The sequence below is a fragment of the Mixophyes fleayi genome, chromosome 3, assembly GCF_038048845.1.
Source record: "Mixophyes fleayi isolate aMixFle1 chromosome 3, aMixFle1.hap1, whole genome shotgun sequence".
NCBI lineage: Eukaryota > Metazoa > Chordata > Amphibia > Anura > Limnodynastidae > Mixophyes > Mixophyes fleayi.
In genome coordinates this window covers 207471622-207494284 of record NC_134404.1, presented here as the reverse complement: position 1 = coordinate 207494284, position 22663 = coordinate 207471622, and the positions used below count along the sequence as shown (strand labels likewise).

The 22663-nt window shown below is 36.2% G+C and overlaps 1 protein-coding gene across 2 annotated transcripts in view; it reads left to right on the top strand.

Moving 5' to 3' along the window:
• Positions 1-17339, top strand: part of MTCL3 (MTCL family member 3) — a 41562-nt gene extending 24223 nt beyond the window's left edge. Inside the window, exons 1-7 of one of the 2 annotated variants that reach the window (XM_075203039.1) lie at positions 911-1580; positions 5805-5972; positions 6829-7080; positions 7726-8055; positions 8142-8221; positions 11685-12867; positions 14388-17339. In XM_075203039.1, the coding sequence (XP_075059140.1) occupies positions 1257-1580; positions 5805-5972; positions 6829-7080; positions 7726-8055; positions 8142-8221; positions 11685-12867; positions 14388-14522 (2472 nt within the window). In that variant the 5' untranslated portion in view covers positions 911-1256 and the 3' untranslated portion in view covers positions 14523-17339. Of the gene's footprint in view, positions 1-292; positions 433-910; positions 1581-5804; positions 5973-6828; positions 7081-7725; positions 8056-8141; positions 8222-11684; positions 12868-14387 lie in introns of those variants that run through there. The other variant, XR_012689688.1, reaches the window with a different exon arrangement.
• Positions 17340-22663: the final 5324 nt, after the last annotated feature.

The following is a 22663-nucleotide window of genomic DNA, read 5'->3' as shown; positions in this document are numbered from 1 at the left end:
CGTGAATTACGAAGCTACACTATAAAGGCTAAAAATGTCTTGGACTTGAAGTTGTTTATACAGAATACCAGCAGATCTAAAGTTACAGAATGGGGGCTGGATGTGAAGGCTTTAAAACTGTCCACTCCCAAGCTTACGTCACTGGGGACTCATCTGCCTGGGTCATTTTAATCTGGACTAGTTTTCAACATTTGAATGTTACTGGATTATTATTTTTTTTTTTTTAAAAAACAAAACAGTTTTCTCTGCACATCACAGATGAAGTGACTTGCTTTGCTTCCTCTCGCTTTAGTTGGAAGAACTTCATAGAGATTCTGTACAGCAATCCATACTGCTAGACTCCGTCTTCTCCCGAAAAGTCTGCGTCCAGCTGCTTATTGAACTGCACTAAGAATCAGGCATATTCAGTGGATTGTCAGTAATCCTCAGAAGGTAAGTTCTTACAGATGTTTTTCAATATGCTGCCTAAAATTCAGTAACAATTAAAGACAGCCAAAGTGCTGGAGTGGTTTGTCTAAGTAAAATATAATTGAGCCACAGAAGACAGTGGATGGGATCTATGCAGACACCTCAGCTGTTCATCTGCTGTTTAAGACAGTGATTTATTAACCAGACAATATTGACAAGTGCTACTGTTACTGATATAGCACTAGTTGGTAATCATGGCATTCCTTTTATGTATGTTTTCTTTAACAGCTGTTAAGAGAAGTGAGAGCATGGTTGAGTTTTGTTGACATGTTCTTTATTTAGAAAAAGCAACCGATTTCTTCACCGGTAGCATTTTTTGTTTACGATCCTCCAAGTACGTGTATATATATATTTACACAGAATGCAGTGCCATAAAGTCTACTTGTTAAAAATAACAGCCATGCTTTTACGTCAGAGGAGATTTAGATTTAGAAGCTGCGTAGAGCTCATAAGGTTTTACCCTCTTTTCCCAGCCTGCAAGCTGTAGATATCCATAGTGTAGGGAATCAGGGAAAGAAATTCAAAGTAAGTTTTGGCTCCGTGACAAGGATTGCGACTAAACTGAGGACGTTTATTAGTAGAAGTATGAAGACAGTGTCCTGGTGACCTTGTAAAAGGCACATGGAAAATGCAGATGCATCAACACCGTACAGATGCCAAAGACCCGTGATCCAGAAGGAACTTACAGCTATAGCTAATGATGGTTGTTTACACCTAAAAAGAGAAGCAATGCAACGACAAGGGGGAGGGAGTAGGTAGATATCCCATCTGTTGTGTCTGATCAAGCTATGTGGGATGGAAATGAGAACACGCCAAGGTTATGTAATTGGCAAGGATATCAATGCAGGTATAGTACGTGTGATTTGTCTGGGTGCCGCAGTAAGGTAAAAAATAGGGCCAGAAGTCACAGCCCCTTAAGGAACGGTGTCAATTACCCGGCTGGCGCAGCTCTGCTGAAAAGTGATGCATGTCAAGACAATATACTGGGCTGGCAAGAACAGAACCTATGTTTAAAGCAGAAATGTGATGAACTCAGGAGACAACACAGGAAGGAAAGGAAAGTATGGATGAAGGAGAAGGAAGAACTCTTGAAGGAAATTACAGAGTTAAAAGTAAATGTGCTTCCTTTGACAGTGTGGAGACACTTTATGAACATGCTTATTATTGTAGTGCAATGGTTATTTCCAATGTTATAGAGAAGTCTTATTCATGCCACCTATATTGCTGCTAAAGCACACACATATAATAGATAATGCTTATTGAGAATGTTAGTTTGTACACTATTGTTTGCAATTTGCAGTGTGCATACTTTAACAGTGTTCTCTTATTTAAGATACATGCAGATTCAATGTGTTAAATGGTGTTATTGGTTGTAAGGTTCTGCATTCATATTGATTATTTAGTAACTCTCAGCAGCCTATTTGGAACATTTTAAAGGGAAAAAATTGCATGTGGCCCAGTGGCCCAGCCCAAGATAGCCCACTATGGGACCAGCCTGGGGGGGCAGATGCCCCTTGCCACCCATCCCAGCCTGCCCCTGCTTGTGTAGAGTTGGATGTACATTTTTGTGTACTATATGCATTTCCATACTCTGTGTGAATACCAAAAAAACAGACTCATATTTCAGAGGGGCAATTCTCCATGTATATTTATAATTATAATATTTTTTATTTATGAATGCACATTGTAATTTGTACACCTGGTGGTCATAAACAGTACTGCAGTTTTGTTTTGAATTTTTAAAAAAATTATTTGCATTGATGGACAATGTTCTTTGGCATAGGGCACTCCAGGCACCTGAAATACTCCCGAGGCACATTACTGATAACAGACATACAGTATGTAAACCCATATGTCATATAGGATATGTCATATCATGGGATGGATTCAATTGGCTGCAATTTTCCGACTGTAAAAAGTAACTCCGATATTTGCTTGTACCTCTGTGGGGCACAAGCAAAAATCAGCGTTTCTTGTGTCAGAAAATATCCATGCGAGGTGCCTCGTGGCTGTTCAGGAGGCACCATTGGCGAATATTTTCTGAATTGAATCTGCCCACATATATAACAACAGCAAATATGCAATATTGCTTAATAATGGATGCAGTTACCACATACCATGCAAAAAATGTATTAATTAACAGCGCTTTTGCCATTTTTGTTTTACTGTATATAGTTATAAACGATATATATATATATATATATATATATATATATATATATATATATTTATTTGTGTAAAAGTAAAATACTTATATGCATTTATTATTGAAATGTGATGCTTAATCTGTAGGTGTAGCTTATATCTCTTATTACATTTTTGCTTTTGCTTGAATATACATCACTTAACATTGGTGCTGGTACTGTAGGGCAGCCAGAGAAAATGTATTTTTTACTGGCAGGATGTTACAGTATAGGGCTCAGTTCCTCCATTACGTCATGCTAGGGAGGTTAATTTACACGTTCCTCCTTAATTACCCTACTTGTTTTGGGACCCTAGTATTCATTTTAATTGATCTATTAAATTTGTAAAATTGGAGGCAGCTCTTGGCAGCTATAAAACAAAGAAAATAATTAATTTGTGAGGCGCTGCTAGGACTGTATTTCATTGTATATGTTGCTTCTGCTTTGCTTTTGCACCAGCGTTCAGTGATGGAAAGGTGATCCTGTGAGATGCTGCCTACAAACAGGTCTAAACAGATGAAACAGTGAGAAACGTGTGTCAAGACTATGGACCTGATTTTGAGTTAGGAGCAAAGCATAAAAAAGGAGCAAATTTGCACCTGGGCAAAACCATGCTACAATAGAGGGGGAGATAAATTTAAAATGTAGGGACAAATTTATAGTTGGGATCCGGCATGTCATAGATCAACTTTAATTTCAGTGTAAAAATAAAGCTGTCAAGTATTTTTGTGCTATATGAAAAAACAGCCAATATTTTCCTTGCATGCAAAAAATAAGTCAGTTTGTACCCCTTGCATTATAACATGGTTTGTCTAGGTCCTTGTTTTTGCTTTGCTCCTAACTCAAAATCAGGCCCTATATGTCATGTGATTTTTTTTGGGGGTACTAGATGTTGATACAGAATAATACGGTATTCTTTTACAGGCTGTCATTCTTATTGCAGAAAGACCCACTATATAATATAGTGCTGCTCTGCCCTAATTATTAACCTTTATTTATATAGTCCCAAGCTTTTACAGAGCCCTCTTAGATAGCATTTTCAACCATTAACGTCCGTCCCTGCCCCAATGCCGCCTATGTTCTTTACCACACCCACTAACATTATTATAACTAATTGCAGATATTAATCCTTCACGGTGGATAAGTATATCATAAAGTTTAAATAGCTAAAACTTTAGAACATTTAAATATATATTGTGCAAGATATGCGGACAGATCTTATTAATAAATGTTGTTACACAATGGAAGAAAACATCTAGAAGTCTCAACTCCAAAAAACAGTCTATCTAGGCTACAGCGGGGTCATGGGAAATCAGATGGACAGAATTGTCCCACTGTCCTAAAAATAATAACATACTGTATACATCCCTGAAGTTATGTTCAGAGAGAAGATGGAAAGCCTGGACCTATATTTTCACATCGGCCTTGTAAATAGTCCAACAAATTATGTCAACGAATGGATTCGCTCTTACTGAGAAGTATTCATTCGCTTAATGTCAATTTCAATGTTGTCTGTAGTGTTTACGAGCACTGTGCTTGCTATGATATAATGGAGTTGTATGGGAGCACTTACATAGTACATAGAGCCTAATTTGTAGTTAAGTGTAGATCCAACTGCAAAGTGCAGTTTTACAGAATAGCAAAAACCATATTACACTGTAGGAGTGGGGGGCAAATATAAAATATGCAGAGAGGACAGGTCAATGTTACACTATGCTGCAGGGAGTCTTTAAATGCTCTGTAAAAGATGAGGACAAAGGCTTTGTCTACCGACTGAACAGGCAGTAAACATTATCTATCAATTGAAAGAGAGAACTACATGCAAAATAATACATTTTATTTATTGTGTTATAAAAAACTAGAATATTGTGATGCAAGACCTGAGTAGGGCTTCAGGCTGCCCTAGGCTAATACTCTTGTAGCTCCCCCTCACCTTTCAAGAACTTGTCCTTAATTTAAAATCAGTCTTCCTTCACACACCCCCACCACCACCAATGTTTACATAGGCATGAAACTCAGCTCCATTTTACTTTTCGAAAAGGGTTGCAGCAATAATTCTCACTTGTTTTGTCCTCAGTAAAATCATGTATAGTGGAATAATGGTGTATACGAGCGCTACTGAGGGTGAAGGTGTAGGGGTGACTGCCGCACCTGTGTCTATCGCCATCCTTGTCTCTCCTAATCGCTTATCTTCATGCATCCCGCCCAAGGATGACTCATTGTCGTCAGCCTTTAGCATGGGAACATGTCAAGATTAAAACCTTACTGCATTTTTCTTTCATGATTTCTTTTTACTTTGGAGAACAGCTATTGTCTTATATATTAAATATTAATTTCAGTTTATACCTTCCTGTCTCATATTTGCAACCTCCAAAAACTATCCCCCCTCCCAAAAAAAAAAATCCCCGTAGTCTAGGCTGCAGCCTAGTCAGCCTATTGGATAATCAGGCCCTGATGTGATGAGTGCAACATAATTTGCTTCATTGGCACAGGAAACATTTCAGTTATCAAAGTCCAGCAGATAAATCACTGGCAGATGTGCATTCTGAACTCACATCAAAACTTCTACAATTGGAATTCTCCAAGGCTCAGTGAACTGTGTGTGTTATTAACATGTACTGAAGGCCTGGGCACCTTGTCAAGAGATTGGGGAAAAATGTCCTGTCCATTACTGTTTAAATGTTTTTATTTCAAATAACAATAAAATAAATGTTTTTATAATCTTTGCATAAGAGCCTCATGAGAACAGATTAGCTGGGTTCTTTAGTTATACAAATGTATAGAAATGAAACCTTTTTGTTCTCCAATGTGCATCAGTTGGTGCTCTTTTAATGGAACATAGAATAATAGGAATCCTTTATAACATCCAATGAGATCTGTTTCATTTTTCAACTGAAACATTCAATGAATTACACATAAATGTATTACTTATATGTAGGCCAGCACTGGCTGTCATGTGATAGTATTGTAGCATGTTTTTATATAAAGTGTCATGCTATTTACTTATGAGCTGCCTTGTGCTGGCCTTTTTCCATTCCAAGGCTGGGGACTTGGCTTATCCAAAAGTAGTAACAGATTTATTTCATCTTAGGAATGTTGTGTGCTTTGTGTGTATGGTGATATTCCAGCACATAAATATCTTGCATGTTACAGGCAGGTGAAAACAGAGGGATTTTGTTTGAGTTGAAGGCTGTTTTGGAAGTGATTCAGAGAGAACAGAGAAGAGAAGAAAAAAAATGGACTGACTTTCTGCTGCAGTTTCTAAATGATCGATGTGGGTGGGGGACTGAACGGATTGAACTAAAACAGTACGTCCCCAAGGTATTGTAAATGCTATGATGTAAATAATGCAAAATGTATCCACTATAGAACTGCACACCAAACACTGATGGAGGTACTTTGAACATCACTCGCATTAGTTAATCTATCCTCATTTTATTTAGTATTGTCCAGTGACTTTCACAGCAGTTTCCCTGGAGCTACATTATTCATGTTTGGCACTTAGCCAACCCAATTATCAGCCTATGATTTACTGTGTAACGTAATAACTACAATTGCCAAACATGCAGGCAATAGATGGGGCCCTGGTAAAGGAAAACATCTCTTTTTGGTCAGGGAAAGTCTCACTATCCACCATTATCCACTGAGTGGTATAACTGCTTTGGAGACAGCCATAATTACTCAGTTCTTGTGTTTCTTCTTCATATTACCATGGAGATGCATTTGATTTTTCTGATCAGTGCTCTGACAGCCCAAATGATGTCATAATTCTAAATTGCTTCACCTAGACATTTTTACCAAGGGAGAAGGTATAAAGGTTTTTGAGTATATATTGATGTTCCGAGTACTATAATATTATGTCAATATTAGCAATAATTGTGTTTTGTGGACAGTGGAAATGTTTGAATTCATTTTACATTTATACAATGTTTTACATTTGTTATTCTTCACTGCATTGTATTCCTTCCATGAAATCTGAGTAAAAAAGAAATATATATTTTTAACATGAATATAAAAGTACGTACCGTCCCTATTGGTGGTGACAGAGATAGACTTGTATTTGCAAATGAGTTTTTTTTTTGCTTATGTTATTTTGATTAAAAACAGATCCCATACATTCAAAAACTAGAGGTTCTAACGAGGTTTGATTATTTTTTTCTCATACAAATTTTTATAGCTAGAAGCTATTTCAGCCAAGACATGTGCCAATAAAAGTATTTCAGACATCCCGAAAGACACGAGGAAAGAAAGGATAGAACAGAGGCGCCTGCTTGAGGACACTCACACTGCAGCCATGGAACTCAAGAGACAGTTAGAGAATAATGAACTCAATTGGAAAGTGGAAAAGATGGAATTATTGGAAAGATTTGACAGTGAAAGAAAAGAGTGGGAATGCCAATGGAAAATGATGCAGAGAAAGATAGAAGAGGTATACTTAGAAGAGATCTGAATTATTGTCATATTGATGCAGCAAAGCATTATTGATGGTGCAAAGATAAAAAAAATATACTATTACACTAATGTTTTTTTAGTAAGGAGCTGGTGGTTCGGCTTTTACATGTAATAGTAGAGCAGAATGTGAACAGCAGAGCAACGTGAGAGGTGACTCTTTCTGTGTGTTAAGTACATTTTTTTTTAATAAGCAGCATTTTAAAAAACAGTCTAATTATGTCAACATTATATTACATTAGCAGTTTCATGGTACCTCCCTTTTTAGTTCCCATCTATTTTGTTTAGTTGTTGTGTCTACGTTGCTTTTATTATCCCACATTTTTTTGTTTAAATGGTTTGTCTACAGTATTCTATATGTAGATTAAAGTCAAGAGAAAACCGCTATAGATTATTGTGCTTTATGTTTTTTGTACAAAACTTTCTGTATATCTAAATTCTAAATTATTTTCAGTTTGCTTAATTCAAACATAGACGTCAAAGAGGCATTCTAATTAGCAATTTTAGAGGTGTATAAATATGTCGGATTTTGGGGATATTTAGATCAGCAAAGTTATATGAGCTACCTTATGTTCCTTAAGAGGTCACATAATACATCTTAATCATATTTGGTATTTTTACGCAGCTATATCAGGAAGTCAAACTGAGAAGAGAGAAAAATCAGAATGGAGATGAAGATAGCATTGAGAAGAAAATGTTGCCATTCTCAATGCCCTTTTCACAGCATGAACCTATCGGACAACCAAACATAGAAAGACAAAGTCACCAAAATGATAGGGTCAACTCCAAGATGGACATAAGTAATAGAATATTGCTTAATGATTGCCTTCATTCAAATAAGGAGAAAACAACTGAGCTCAAAATGTCTCATCAAAAGTACGATGTTTGCAATATTGAATCAGAAAAGTGGGTCGCCCAAAGAATGTCCAAAACTGAAAATGACACCTTGAATGATGTGAGTACTGGTTTGGTTGACAAGTTGCATATGATTGCAAATGGTATCAATCAGTAACTGAAGTTTAAATTTATCATTCACTCCAGGCATTAAAAGAGATTGCCAGAGTCAGTGAGGAACTATGTAAATACCAGGAAGAAATTCGGACAAGATCCAACTGCAAAAAGTATGTATTATACTATGAACTGACAAACATGCATCATTTAGGCTTACAGCTGATTAAGAAGTATAAGTGATTCAGGCTTGCAAATTATTCTTAGAAATGTGGGAATCTCCTATGGTTTACTGATCTATGTGTGTTTTCACTGTATTGATTTGTTTTATTTCTGGTTCAAAAAGAAAATGTAATTGATAGTGATGTTTTAAATGTAAAACTATATTTGGTAGTGTAGATTTATATAAGCCTTAATAACAGTATGCCTTTTAATGGAATGTGTTGTTAACAACAACATTTTAAACTGTAGTTATTAATAATTCACTTTTTTTATAATCTCCCATTGGGGAAATTGAGCAAGGTCCTCTGAGCTTTGTGCAAATATTCAACATATCCCTCTGCACAGTGTTCTGTATTGCATATTATTACATAAGATGTATGTATTACATATTTCCTGTTTTCCAGCAACATAACGGTAGTATTACAAGTTGCTCCCGAATGTTCTATGGGACACTTTTTTGTCACTTGCAAGGCAGTATGAGGGCCAAGCGATGACATAGGAGGTCAGTTGAACTGGAACATGTAAAGCAGATGTGACTAGGGAGATCCCAGTAATGTGATCCCCCGGAGTGGAGGAGACGTGTTGCTCAGCCACACAGATGCACTGAAAGGGTATACAGTGTGCTGATATCATTTCAAAGGTTCTGCAAGTGGCACATGAGTATACCAGATAGGAAAGAGATACAATTTCATGTCATATGTTATGTCAGTAATCACTGCTTTGTCCAGTATGTTGGTCTTTAATTTGTATATTGTGTTATGTACTGCTGGATATATGGTGTTGGTAACTGCTTGTTGTAGTATGTATGAATGGATATATAAATGGATAATTATTTACGAAAATACAGACAGACCTGCCGACTATTTTGCATTCAAAAAGAACATACAAGCTTGTTTTCAAAGCATAATATTAAAAAAGACGTACAGATGGAGCGGACTGACACGCTCAAGCGCCTGTCACGCAGTTCATTGTACTGTATTCCAATGCCCTGTGTAGTGTTATTACAGAGTGGACAAGGCTAATACCTTCACAGTGCGCTGGGTCACTTATGTCATAGCGAAATGTGCGCCATCTATACATCAGGTGGTTACACACCGGAAGTCAGTTGTGTTTGGCATGCTTTGTCTCCGATGCTTTCTTAAAGTCAGTTAATAACTACCATTAGAGCATTTCTTAAACATAAATATTGATTTAAAAAATATTCACTGGGACTAATATCCAGAGATGGAAGCCAAACATTGAAAAACATTGCAACTATTGAAACAACATGTTGTTTCCAAGATGGTCAAATAATGCATTTAAAAAATACTTTTTGGACATGTCTCTAGAATCTCATTTTCCCAAGAGGCTGAACATGATGTTGCCAAATTCTTTTTCTATCCTTAAGGTTTACTGGATGGAACAGGCAAAATATTGGCTAAGATGCAAAGCACTTTAAGAAAAAAGTCCTTTGTATCTAAAAATCATCTTAGTAATGTATTACTGGTGATAAGTAGACACGTTAATGTATTTTCCTCCAGCTTGGACTTAAAAGAGACTACAATATGTCCACTGATTTAATGATTTGGGCAGGGGGTTCAGTATGACTCCCATGCTCAGCTTAACGTTAGAAAATCTGTGTTATGTTTTTGGCAGGAGTATAAGATGTCTAAGCATCTTGTTTTCATTTATAACAAGTAACAAATGACTGAGAGGAAAGAGAGAAAACCATGTTTCTCTTTACATGTTTAGATGTATCGTGATATCTGACACCTTACTTAGTGCCCATAATGTAAGTTGAATTTACAATAATTTTTGCCAGATCCGTTTACATGGATATTACTTGCATAAAACATGGGCGTAAATGGATCCGACACTGAGGGGTATATTTACCGAACTGCTGTTTTACAAAGTGGAGGTGTTGCCTATAGCAACCAATCAGATTCTAGCTGTCATTTTGTAGAATGCGCTAAATAAATGACAGCTGGAATCTGATTGGTTGCTGTAGGCAACATCTCCACTTTTTCAAACCCGCAGTTTAGTAAATATACCCCTGAAAGTCTTTGTTTTAAGTGATATCATAACCATTTGCATTTTTAAATGTGTTTGTCTTGTATTGCAGTGCATTTTATGCAGATGCTAAGACCATGTACACACTGGAATTTAAAATGCTTTTTAGCACACATAATAACATATATAAAGCACATTACCTGTTTGTGTATGTGTGGTATGCATTTCATATGTGTTTGATATGTGATGCATTTACAAGTGTCTTAAATCTGCGATTTTTTTAAACGTGTCTGTGATGACACAAGAAGTTTTCATCTTGTTAAAGTCAAATGCAAATGGAAACGCATATCTAGACACTTATCTGCATCTCATTGTGTTTCTAATACATCCCCATTAATATGAATGGAATATTTCAACTGCATTGACAGGCATCAAATTCTCAGAAATGGAACATGAAGCATTCAAAATAACACACTGAACCATGACCTAAGTTAAACGGATGCAAAAATGCAAATATGTATGGCTACATTTGGTAGAATGAGTTTTTTATTCACATCCGTTTTTCATACATGTAACTGGAATTAAAAGTTATGTAAAAAACATCATTTTAATGCCAGTTGGTATGAGACGCAAATTTAGTATGCAGTCATTTCTAAAATTCTAGTAAATATACATATCAAATGCATAGCAAATGTGTACACATTTGATATGTGATTTTACTAGTGTTAAAAAAACTCATCTAAAATCCCGATGGGTATGTAGCCTGAAAGATTCCCATTTACGACTCCCAGTCTGATGGGATATTCTTGATTATTCAGTGCATGAGCTGTTACTAATGTGATGAGAACCATCCAGATGATTTTATAATTACCTTATAACGTGCTCCAAAGCCAGGCTCATTTATAATATAACCCCTGCTATATAGGAACATCACTCTTATGACACTCATGTATTTGTGTGCGTCTACAACAGTTGTCACACCAGCATCAAAATTCAGCCTTGCTCAGCCTGGCAGAGAGAACTCTTAGCACTGCCAGTGATAGCTGGTTCCGAGACTCAAGCTCAAAAGTATATAGTAAATGTCACTTCTGATTGAAGAAATCACAACCAATTCAATGAGAATCTGAATTTACCACCCAACCACATAGGCTGGGCTGAGTCTGCCAACACCTGCAGCTTTCTCCTCTGCTGTTAATCAGTCCTGGTGGTGAACAGTTTAAATATGGTCACAATGGAGGCTGGTGGAGACCCACACCGATCTGGTACATAGGGGTAAAAATGGCTTTATAGGTTGAAAGAGTTACATTTGGTTAATGTCCATTTTCTTTCTTTAATCCCAAATATCAATTTGTATAATTGGACCTTAGAAGTCTTGATTAGATGCTCATCAAAACAGTCATTCATTTTTTTTTTCTGTTTCTCCAGAATTGTTGCCAGTGAATACAAGAGAAATTTGTATCTAAAAACTGACAGGAATCATACATCTTATTCTAAGCTGTCTAGAAACAAACCAAAGGACAGTGTAAGTAGCAGCAAAACCATAGCAGCCGCATTATTCACCTCATCTGAATGCTCAGAGAAAGATGGTCTGTCTCTGGATGCCCACAACACAGCATTCCCTTCCTTGAGTTACTCGTGGCATTTACCAAACTCCATGCTTCCTGACATGGATAAGACTTCAGCCATAAATGACCACCAAGGTTACATCACAAGCAAGGAAGGGGCTGCTGACATTGGACTGAACAACAATCATGATGGCATTTGTCCCCTGCAATGGTTATGTGACATTGGAGGACTTGAAGAAGTAAACTTTACGGAGTCTTTATTTAACAGCTTTACAGATGTCAAGATCCTAACTCCTGAGCTGAATAAGCAAAATGTCTCTCTGACACAAAATGGGTGTTTCCACTCTCAGGGCTTATATCCAGATATGATCATGTTAGAAAATCCCACTACAGACTCTGGACATAACTATAGTAATACAAGAGAGAATGGTAAATTAGCAGCAAAGATTGATGAGTTTAACAGAATTGTATTTAAGACTGGCAAAGGAAATGCCGTTTTTCATGATCCATCATTGGATTTGGTGCTGGATGTAGTAGATATAGATGACAAACCATCAAGTCTCTCCTTGTGTGAGTGTCCAGCTACTGGGAAAGCTATTACAAAACCACTAAGTGTAACTGAGATAATTAAGCCACCTTGTGCAAATGGCAGTTTGCACAACACCAAGAGTGTGAAAGCTATTGCTCAACAACATCACACAACTGGACCTCAGACTACAAAAAGATACAAGAATATGCTACAAGAACATAACTGGAAACAAATCAATTTGTCAGGGCGGCCACGGTCAGCAGACTCTAGGTCCAACTATGGGGTTGTTGAAAAGCTTTTGAAAAGCTATGAGACCAAATCTGCTGCTCCTGTTGGTAACTCTAAGCAGTCACTAAGCAAATGGACACAGTCAGACTTCCTGCTGACTGATAATAGTTCTGAAAATTTGACTCAGTGTTTAGAAATGCTTCATCTCGAACAAACAACAAAGGTTCTACAGAATGACATTCATTGGCAACCAAGGCAGGAAGCAATGAGCCTCAAGCTACCTGAGGTAAAAATACAATTTCAATGTCTATGTTTATTGTTCCATTTAGCTGATATATAACCTCCTGTATATACGGAGTACATGTCTTTATGTCAGTAGCAAAATAAATAATTCCCCATCCCCCACCAATGAATACCAGGGGGTAAATGTATCAAATAGCGATTTTTGAAAATTGCCGCTATACGGCGAATATGCATAGTAAATTTAAATCGGCAATGGCTTTAAAGTCAAGTTTTGCCTTGAAAGCCATTGCCACTTTAAATTTACTATGCAAAATCGCCGGACTATTTTAATTGCACACACTGATTTTAATCTATTATAATTTCTTATAAAATCTAAATATTTTATAGTAAAAACAAGTATACAATAGCTTGTAATCTTTAAATAGGCACAAATGATTCAATTTTTCAGTGGTTCACATCTGAAACCCATGTAGCTTCTCTGGCTAGCTATCATTGTATCAAGAAATGTCAATCCATGTGGTTTCCTGTAATTGTTTCAAGAAATGTCAGTTCCTCTGATTGCCTTTTATTTTATTAAAATATCAACCCTTAAATAATAGGCAAATTAACATAATTAAATCAGATTTTTAAAACTATAGAAATAAAAACCTGCAAATGTAGAACAAAATTCTAGAAAATACCATTAATTACTAATTGTGTATTAAAGTTTCACAGAATTTGCACATTTATAGGTTAAAATTTATAAATACCATTGACATGGGGGGAGAGAAGGGGGTTCTAGCATTGGCCAGTTACAATAAAGGAGTGTCATGCTGACCTACAGAATCACACATCAGGACCCCTAGCAGTACATGTTTTCCATATCTCCTTGCTGGAGCACAGGTGTATTCATTACTGACTGACACAGTGTAGCAGGTGGTATAATTATTTCACTGGTCACCTGGCAATCCTGCACTGTTAGTGGGTCCTGAGGACTGGAGTTGAGAAACACTGGTCTAAACAGTCTTATTACAAATCAGGACCTGCTAATACAGTGAAAGCTTTTAAATGTACAAAACAACATAAAGCCATTTCAAGAGCTGAAATAAATACAAGCTTAATAAAACAAAAAGGTAACAGTTTTAATGAGCCAATTCATTCTACTATGTAGGGGAATAGTTAAAGGTCTTTGGACTCTGGTGCCAAATATGCCAAATATGTGTCCCAGCAATGTTTTTTTATATTTCTATTTGTAATTTTTTTTAGCTAAAACCCAACAACCCCCACATACAAGCATGTATTCTTGTCCTCCTCACTACTCCTCTCCCAATTCAGTCCATAAAGGTATTGACTCTCCTCCCCAGTATCACACACCAAGTAGCAGGGGTGTAATGTATAGGTGTTTCTGGGGTGGCTTGATGATGCACTTCACATAATGGCCCCATTCCAAACTGCATCGCATCATGTAGGCTGGAATGGGGCAGCATGTTTCTGTAAGCACTTGCTGATCAGTTTCATTATGAGTTTGCAGTCTTGATTTGACTGAACATTGCTGCGTAACAGCCAGTTTATTTTCTGTCCTAGATATCATTGACAACATCGTCAAGTGGGAAAGGATTTTCGCGTCCTGCACTACCAGCAAATCGACGCCCACCTTCTAGATGGGCTTCAGCAAGATCTCCCTCAATGCCTGCAGCTGTCAGGAGAGCAACGCACTAACTTATGCTGTAATATGCTTTTTAAGCCTGGACGACTATCCACATTTAGAATTCTGGAGTGATTTCCACAGTGATACAGCTGACTGAAAGATAGGATAGACAATAAAATATGGCTCTTTTCATGATGGATAATGTTATGTAATGTGCGGACAAGAAAGTTATTGAGCGTTGTATCTGAAAGGCAGCTAATTGTTCCACAAGTGAAAAAATATGTGTTTTCAGGTAAAATGCTGTATAATGTATCTCTTTTTAAGTACTAAATTCCCTGCACCTTTGTTAAAGGAACAGTCACACAAATAATGAGGATAATAATAGACATTATGTAAGCTAGAAACCAATGAAATAGCGCCAACAGGAAAAATCATATTATAAACATTTCTGTACTAATCTCTATATTTCACAACTGAAGCAACTGAGTGACTTGCCGTGCATCTCAATTTCCCATTTTGCAGACTGTTTAATAATGTGAGGTTCACTAATTCATCGATAATAAATGAGGGTATATGGATTGTATTAGTGTTTTTAATGTGTTATTATGTGTTCCTTTAACACTTGTGCTCATGGAAGCCATGATAATCTATAGAAAATATCATACGTCCATGTCAAACCAGACTTCAGTGTTTTATAACTGGCAGAAACATATTTCTGTACTTTTTATATGATCTAGTTTATTATGCATTTCTATGGTTAACCTTCATTTAGTAATATTTAGTAAACCTTTGTACAGTTCCATTTTGTTAAATATTTCCAGCATTTGAGCAGGTGTAAATGTCATATGCATGTAACATGATCACAATGCATGTTTCTAAGTATGCTGTGTAAATTACAGGACATACTCTTTTTATTTAATCTTTGCATTCTTTATTTGTAAAAAAAAAAAAAAACAGTATATCCTCTATACTTCTTATTTTCTCTATTAGCCTGCAAATATGATTTTTAGTGTATGAATCTGAGGTAATTGTTTCATCAATACATTTGTTAGTTCTGGTTAGCAAAGCCATGTATCACAGTTAACATACATGTACTTACTATATGGGCTTTTGTTCCTTTCATGGAAGATAATTCACTTCCAGTCTGGAGTTTCTCAATAAGCCCTAAAAACTGTTCAGTAGCTAATATCTGATTATCAGCCTGGATCCTTTATGAATTTAAGGGAAAGTTCTTGGTCTGCTGGAGGATCATATCCAGTATCTGATGTCGATATAGCAGGCTGTTGAATGCACAGTGATTTATCTTTAAATGAAAATCATTGTGCTGTACCACTGTAGCTAGTTATAATCATTTGCTTGTTTCAGAAATATGGCTTTTTTATGTACAGAGCCATTCCAAAAATATATTTATCTCATTACATAGGACCATTATATGTTATTTGCCAAACTGTAGTGTCTTAGTAGTCCTAGGTCTAATCTGTGGATCCATCGTTTTCTAGTGAAATTGAAGATTGGAGGATGCCATGAATACAAAATGTTTGGTGTCAAATGGTGTCAAATTTCTCTCAAAGTGTTTGTAATTGTATATGATAGATGGAAGAAAGGACTAGCACTTATGTTATGACCATCAATACTCTGTTAGCATGTTTCTCAATGCCTTTCAGCCAACGGGTAAACTGTGTTGACTGATATATTAGGACAGTTATAAACTTAGCTTATATTTTGGCATCAGCTTGCATACACAAATATTGCATCAGTAGCTTCAAGAAATACGATATCTTTGGCGCCAGGGATCCTACAAATATGTTTTTATCATCTCCGGTTACCAATCGTAAATTATATTTTGCCTTTTTTTAAAGCAGCATCTTGCTGGTACTCTAATGGAGTACTAGGTATCTGGCTAAAGTTTTCTTTATGGATGGATGCAGCATTGATGTTTTATTTGACTTTGTTTGGCACCAGGAATTTAGAAACTATATTTTATTCACTTTATTAAATGTTTTTTTAAAAACCCTTACACATTTTTTTTTTATTGAATACATTTTTGTTTCAAATGAAAACATGACAAAAGCCATTATAAATGAGATTACATGAAGAAAATGATTACTTAGTACATTTAAGTCACATTTACAATTTATCACAAGGGTCATGCACTCGTGTCATACCATCATACTCTTGTGATACTGTATGTACTGGTAGAGGTGCTAATTAGCCACACGGACCTGAGTGACATTTCATGTGTGTGTAAGAATGTCATAGTTTGTAAGTTTGCATTAGAAAATGTGACTCATTTTCTATTTAGGAAAAGGAAGAAGCCATGCTTTGCTCTTTAGCTACTAATTGTGTAAGAGCGAAAAGCCGAGGAGAATTGATGCTTTCCAGTGCATATATGTTTCTTCCTGGTGCTCTTCATATTTCCCATGGCTAATAAATCCTATTTAGTGATTTCTTTATGCCCTTTATGACATTTATGTGGGATCTGCTAGAGCTCCCTTTTTTTAGAAGCAGGAATCCTAAAAGTTTTCATTACAGATTGGTGGTTGATTTGTCCGCTCAAGGTTTCCCACATAGCTTCTCCCCAATTTATTTCTTGGTCCAGAGTAAGTATTTGAAGTTCTTACTACATCATGTTATCCATGTATTATATTTATTAATTTTTATGTAAAATAGGGGTGGTCGAATTAGTCCCCAAGCTTTGGTGCCTTTAATTCTCTGTGATCTGCATTGAGTTTTATATGGCTGTATAAATAACCTGTTCTCTGAAACAATAAAAACATCAGTGTCTGCAGACAGTTGGGAATGTTCCTTTTTTCAAGCACTTTTCAAATCTCATTGGATATTTGTAGAGTTAATCTAGAATGTGGTAATAAATATAATACAACAATGTATTCAAGCTCTTGCTTTTGTTTATTGGATGTGGTGCAGTTTACAGTCAATTACGGCTGTGTCACAAAGGCATTTTTTTAACTTGGTTTTTGGATGCTGTAAAGTAATCCATTAGTAACAATTAATATTGATTAAGAAGTGCTGTATTCTGTCATCTGGGAATGTTTCAGAACTCTTCTGAGTATTAGATATACCAATTACATACTAGTAGTATTTACGTATTCAGAAATTAGTTATTTAATTGTGATTTTTAAACAGGACACATGGAATCCGAAACACAAAAACAGAAAGCGATAGTAATACAGAAATAAAGGAGGCTTAAGTGCGAAAGAGGAATTAAGCAAACCCACAGTACAAATGCTCTTATGTGATACCTCCACACTTTTGTCCAAATGTACCTGGTTTAATTGCGAGGTGCGTGGATTTGTGGGAAAGATACTGTCGTCTGCTGGGGTATCAAAGTTTGCATTTTCAGATGGGAGGAGTTGGACTGATAAGAGGAATTCCTTGTTGAGTACCAATTAGCTGCATGAGTGCAAAAGTGAGGTTTCATTTTGCAGTACGAGATTATTTAAATGAGATAGACGTTCTGATTCATTAAGGCACACAAAAAGAACGTGTTGTGCGCACATGCTCTGGGCATATGCACATCCATATTCAACTACAAGTGGATCTGAAGAAAAGTTTCTTGTTTATTGTATGTATGCTCAGCTTACCGTATTGAAACAGACACAACACATTGCTTGATATGTACAACACATACAATACATATGTTCAATATAGTTTCATCAAAACACACAAAAATAATGAAAGTATATTGTCACCTATTAATACTGTAGTCGATAATAAATACACCATTTAACAACATTTAGTTTTTCCGCGTGAAATAAAATTTATCAGGATGTTATTAATGTCTACTGTACATAAAATGCACTTGTACAGTTGCTCTAGCATTCATACATGACCATCATCACTATCAATTGACAAGTGATACTGCTGAAAAACACGTACCTTAGAAATGCCCAAAGCTTGAATTGGGCACTGCTACGTGTGCTCAAGCTTGAAACTCCCTTACTATACATTGATACGTATTCGTCCACTCTAAGTTCTGCCCAGGAAATTGTAGCCTGTCGTAAGTGTCTATTGCGCTTGAAGAGAAATCGCATACACTTGTGTTCTCTGGCATATATCTGTTTCTGGGCATGCGCAGAGTAATTTAACGCAAAATACGGCAAGTATCTGCATTTTTACCTTCCTTAATGAATTAGGCTCTGAGTACATTTCCTGTCTTGTGCGTCGACACACAGCCTTTTCTACCTGCAAAAGGACTTGATTTCACCAGCTGGTAAGATGTGCTGCAAACCAAACCTCATCCTATACTTTTAATGGTGCACATCTTTCACCTTTGATTTACACTTTTGTGGAAAAGCACATTTCTGTACACACTTCAGAAATGCACAAAATGACAACATTTTCAATGGTACAACAATGACATTAGCTATAAAGATAGCCATTATGTAACCACATTCTTAGCCATAACTAGAAAATTTAGCTCTTGGGGCAGAGAGAAAAAATGTCTCCCACTTGGCCCTTAAATGTAAATATACCTAAAAATCAAATTATCCTGAGCCCCCTTCAACTTTGCCCCCTGGGCAGTTGCCCTTCTCATCCATCCCGAGGTAAAGACCTGATAAGCACCACTTAGTACAGAAAAGGAGACTGAAGAAAGGACATAGTAGACATCATGGATAGAATACCTGCCAACTCAATTGAATGCGCACATATGAGCTACTAAATGTGAGTGTAATATCATATTATTATACATTACCACATTATTAAGAAGGTACATCAATATCTGTGTTCGGTTTCTGCTCACCATTCCTGCACATATTACCACTGAGATTGGGAAACCTAATAGGACTAGAAACCACAAACAACCTTATATTAAGGACCATTGTCAACATCCTGTATTAATCCAGGGATTTACCATTGACTGAAATGATAATTTTATGATATACATCAAACATCAACCCTTATATCTCTGGTGTCTGCACATCAGATTTCCTAACTTTGGAACGTTTATCTGACTATATGCTTCATAGATATTCCAATCACCATCACCCGTATTGTGGTCACAATGTGTTACGGATTCCCAGTATGAAAACCACAGAGAGTTAATTGAAAATGAAACTTTATTTAGGACAAGGATCTTACAGGCAATACTAGATGCAAGCAATGATAAATTGCAGATTCATTTTGTGTTTATGGATCGATTTTCCAAGGGCAGTCCTAAAGAATATGTACATTATCTCCAGAACACTATCCCTACAATAAAGTATGGTGGCAGGAACAAAATGTTCTTGTGAGGCTTCACTGTTTCAGGGTATAAAAAACTGAGGGCAAAATAGATGGTGCACACTTTGCAGCAAGAGACTGCAAGAGACTTAGGACTTGGGAGAAGAGTTAGATTCCAGCAGGACATGTACTAAGTCATTCAATAAAAGCCACAAATGAGTGGCTTAAATACAAAATAGTGTCCTAGACTGGCCCAGTCAAAGCCCAGACCTCAATTCAAACAAGAATCTCTGAAATAATTTAAAAATTTCTGTGCACCAATGTCCACCTGATGAAGAAAGTCCACAAATTGTAATTCAATTAATGCAGTTTTTTTAAATTGTAATCATTAAGAAAAGCTTTAGGGATATATTTACTAAACTGCGGGTTTGAAAAAGTGGAGATGTTGCCCATAGCAACCAATCAGATTCTAGCTGTCATTTTGTAGAATGTACTAAATAAATGATAGCTACAATCTGATTGGTTGCTATAGGCAACATCCCCACTTTTTTTTTTAAACCTGCAGTTTAGTAAATCTAGCTCTTAGTATTTGATTTTCTATTTGACATTTGACATTACAGAGTATTTTGTGTCGATCAGTGGTCAGAATTCCAAAATAAATACATTTCACAATGTAATAAAATAAAATACTTTTTATGGTAGCGGCATATGATAAGCATCTTTTAAAGAAGACATGTTTTTCATTTAGCATATTTTAATAATTTCCAATTGAAGATAAATCATTTGCATTTTAAGTGAATAATATCTAAATACCTTGTGAAATGGCACTCATTTGGACGTGCACAGAATAAAAATAAAAAACATTACATACAATATACATTAAAGACAAGCACAGAAGAAGTGATTGCTAGACATTGTTAGCATAGTAGTTAAAAGTGAGGGTTATTTACTATCATAGTTTAAAGGTGTGAATGTCTTGTATCCCATGTGCCTGGCAACCAATCAGTTTTTAACAGTCTAGGGCAGTGATGGGCAAACTACGGCCTGCGAGCCAGATCCGGCCCACTTAGAGGTTCTATCTGGCCCGCCAATATTTTAAAAAATTTCATTCAAATATGCATAAAATTATTAGGGTCGACCCTGTGTGTCAGAACCTTCATTTTTATGCCTTCCCAGCTATTTCCTCCATTACACTTCATCCTCCTTCCTAAAAGGACACTTTATATGTCAATCACTCAAACACCTGCCCGCCCCCTAATGGCTGAAAGTTATGTGAGAAGAGATGGGCTGGGCCATATACTAAGGCGGATTTCGATTGGCTGCTGTGTTGTCAGTTAGTGGCTCACCAGAAAGACGGATCTGCAACAACCTGCTGAAATAAGTGCTGTGTCTGTACGATCGCTGCACTTATAGAGGTAACACTGCTATATAACACCCTCCCATCCTATTCCAAAAATTTGTATTATATATTTCGATATTTGAGTTTTTTAATAAATTATATTGGCCCGCCTAAAGTTTTTCTTTTTTATTTGGCCCGCTCCTGAAAAAGTTTGCCCATCACTGGTCTAGGGTAAGGCTGGGTACACACTATAGTTTTTTCAGCCAATTATTGGACTAAATGCTCCAAAGCAACAATTATCAATTAATTTGGTTGGTTGGTCGGTAAAACTAATAATCTTGTTCCAATCACCTTCTGATCCTGCAGTGTGTATGTACTCACGATCACAAGCTCCATAGAGTTAAAGAGTCATGATCTTTCCAGCCGATACCGGCAATGAACATCAGCTGCAGTCCCAGTGAATAAATGCAGAAAGTGCTGTAGGTGAAATAATTCATCTGTTCGTTCTGAGACTGAATATTTAGTTTTAGAGTCACATAAAGTAACAAAAAAATTTATAATGACATTGTGGAAAAGTTTATTTTGCCGGGTAATGAAGGAATGAATAAATATTTTTTTGTCATTCTCTAAACCACTAGAGGACCCGATAAAGAGCACAGATCTGAAGGTAAATCGTGTATAGTGTGTATGCATGAGACCTTCAGACGTAGTTGCGATCATTGTAGACAGAAAATTCTGTAGTGTGTACCTAGCCTAAATGTGACAATGAAGGCTAAGGTCTGAATGGTTTCTAGGTTCTAGTGTACATTTGAGCAGCAGATACCATCAGAATAAAATATAAAGAAAACTTGACAAGTGATAACAAAATAGCTAACTTTTATCATTATTTTATAGTATTTTACTGATGAACATAATAAATTAATGAAAATAAAAAGTGATTACAAATCCCAGAATCGTCTCTTGGGCTTTAGTCAAAACAAATGTAGGAGTAAGGACTGTAATTCAACAAAAGCTGGAGGGCTGTGCCACGAAAAGTATTTCCTATAAGTGTTCTCGTTACATAATCCTAGAGTGACATATGGAAACACTTAATTGTGAAGTGTAATTAAATATGAATTGGCCAATAACTCTCCCTAGAATTAAATCATAATATAATCTTAATTACAGTATTTTTCTTTGATTTGTAGAGTGATAATAATCATTATTTCCGGTACAAATATTTAGGGGGTAAAAGCTTAATTCAAAAATCAAAAACATTTTTTGGTATTAGCTATTTTATTAAAGAAAAATTATTGTCTTCTAAGCATTATTATTCATGCAGTTATGTATGCACATAAATGTGGAAGACAGAAGCCCACAAAAGGACGTCTGTGTCACTAGTGACTGATTTTTGGGCAAATTTATTTGCATGGCTTCAAGTTGCAAGCCTGAACCATGTTCATACACATACTTTTAAAATATTAGATTGGAACTTGAGATATAATAGGCAAATTGGTGATCAATAGCTAAATAGAAAACATACATTTAGAGACTGACTTTTTAACATGTGTTACTATGGGACCAGATAGTTGCATTGCCTGCGAGTTCTTGTAAGACATGAGTATATCCTAATACCAGATCAGCCATATCCCCTATAGTATTAGGGAGTTGTCCACACGCAACATGTTGGTTTGCCTGACATTGTCCTACAAT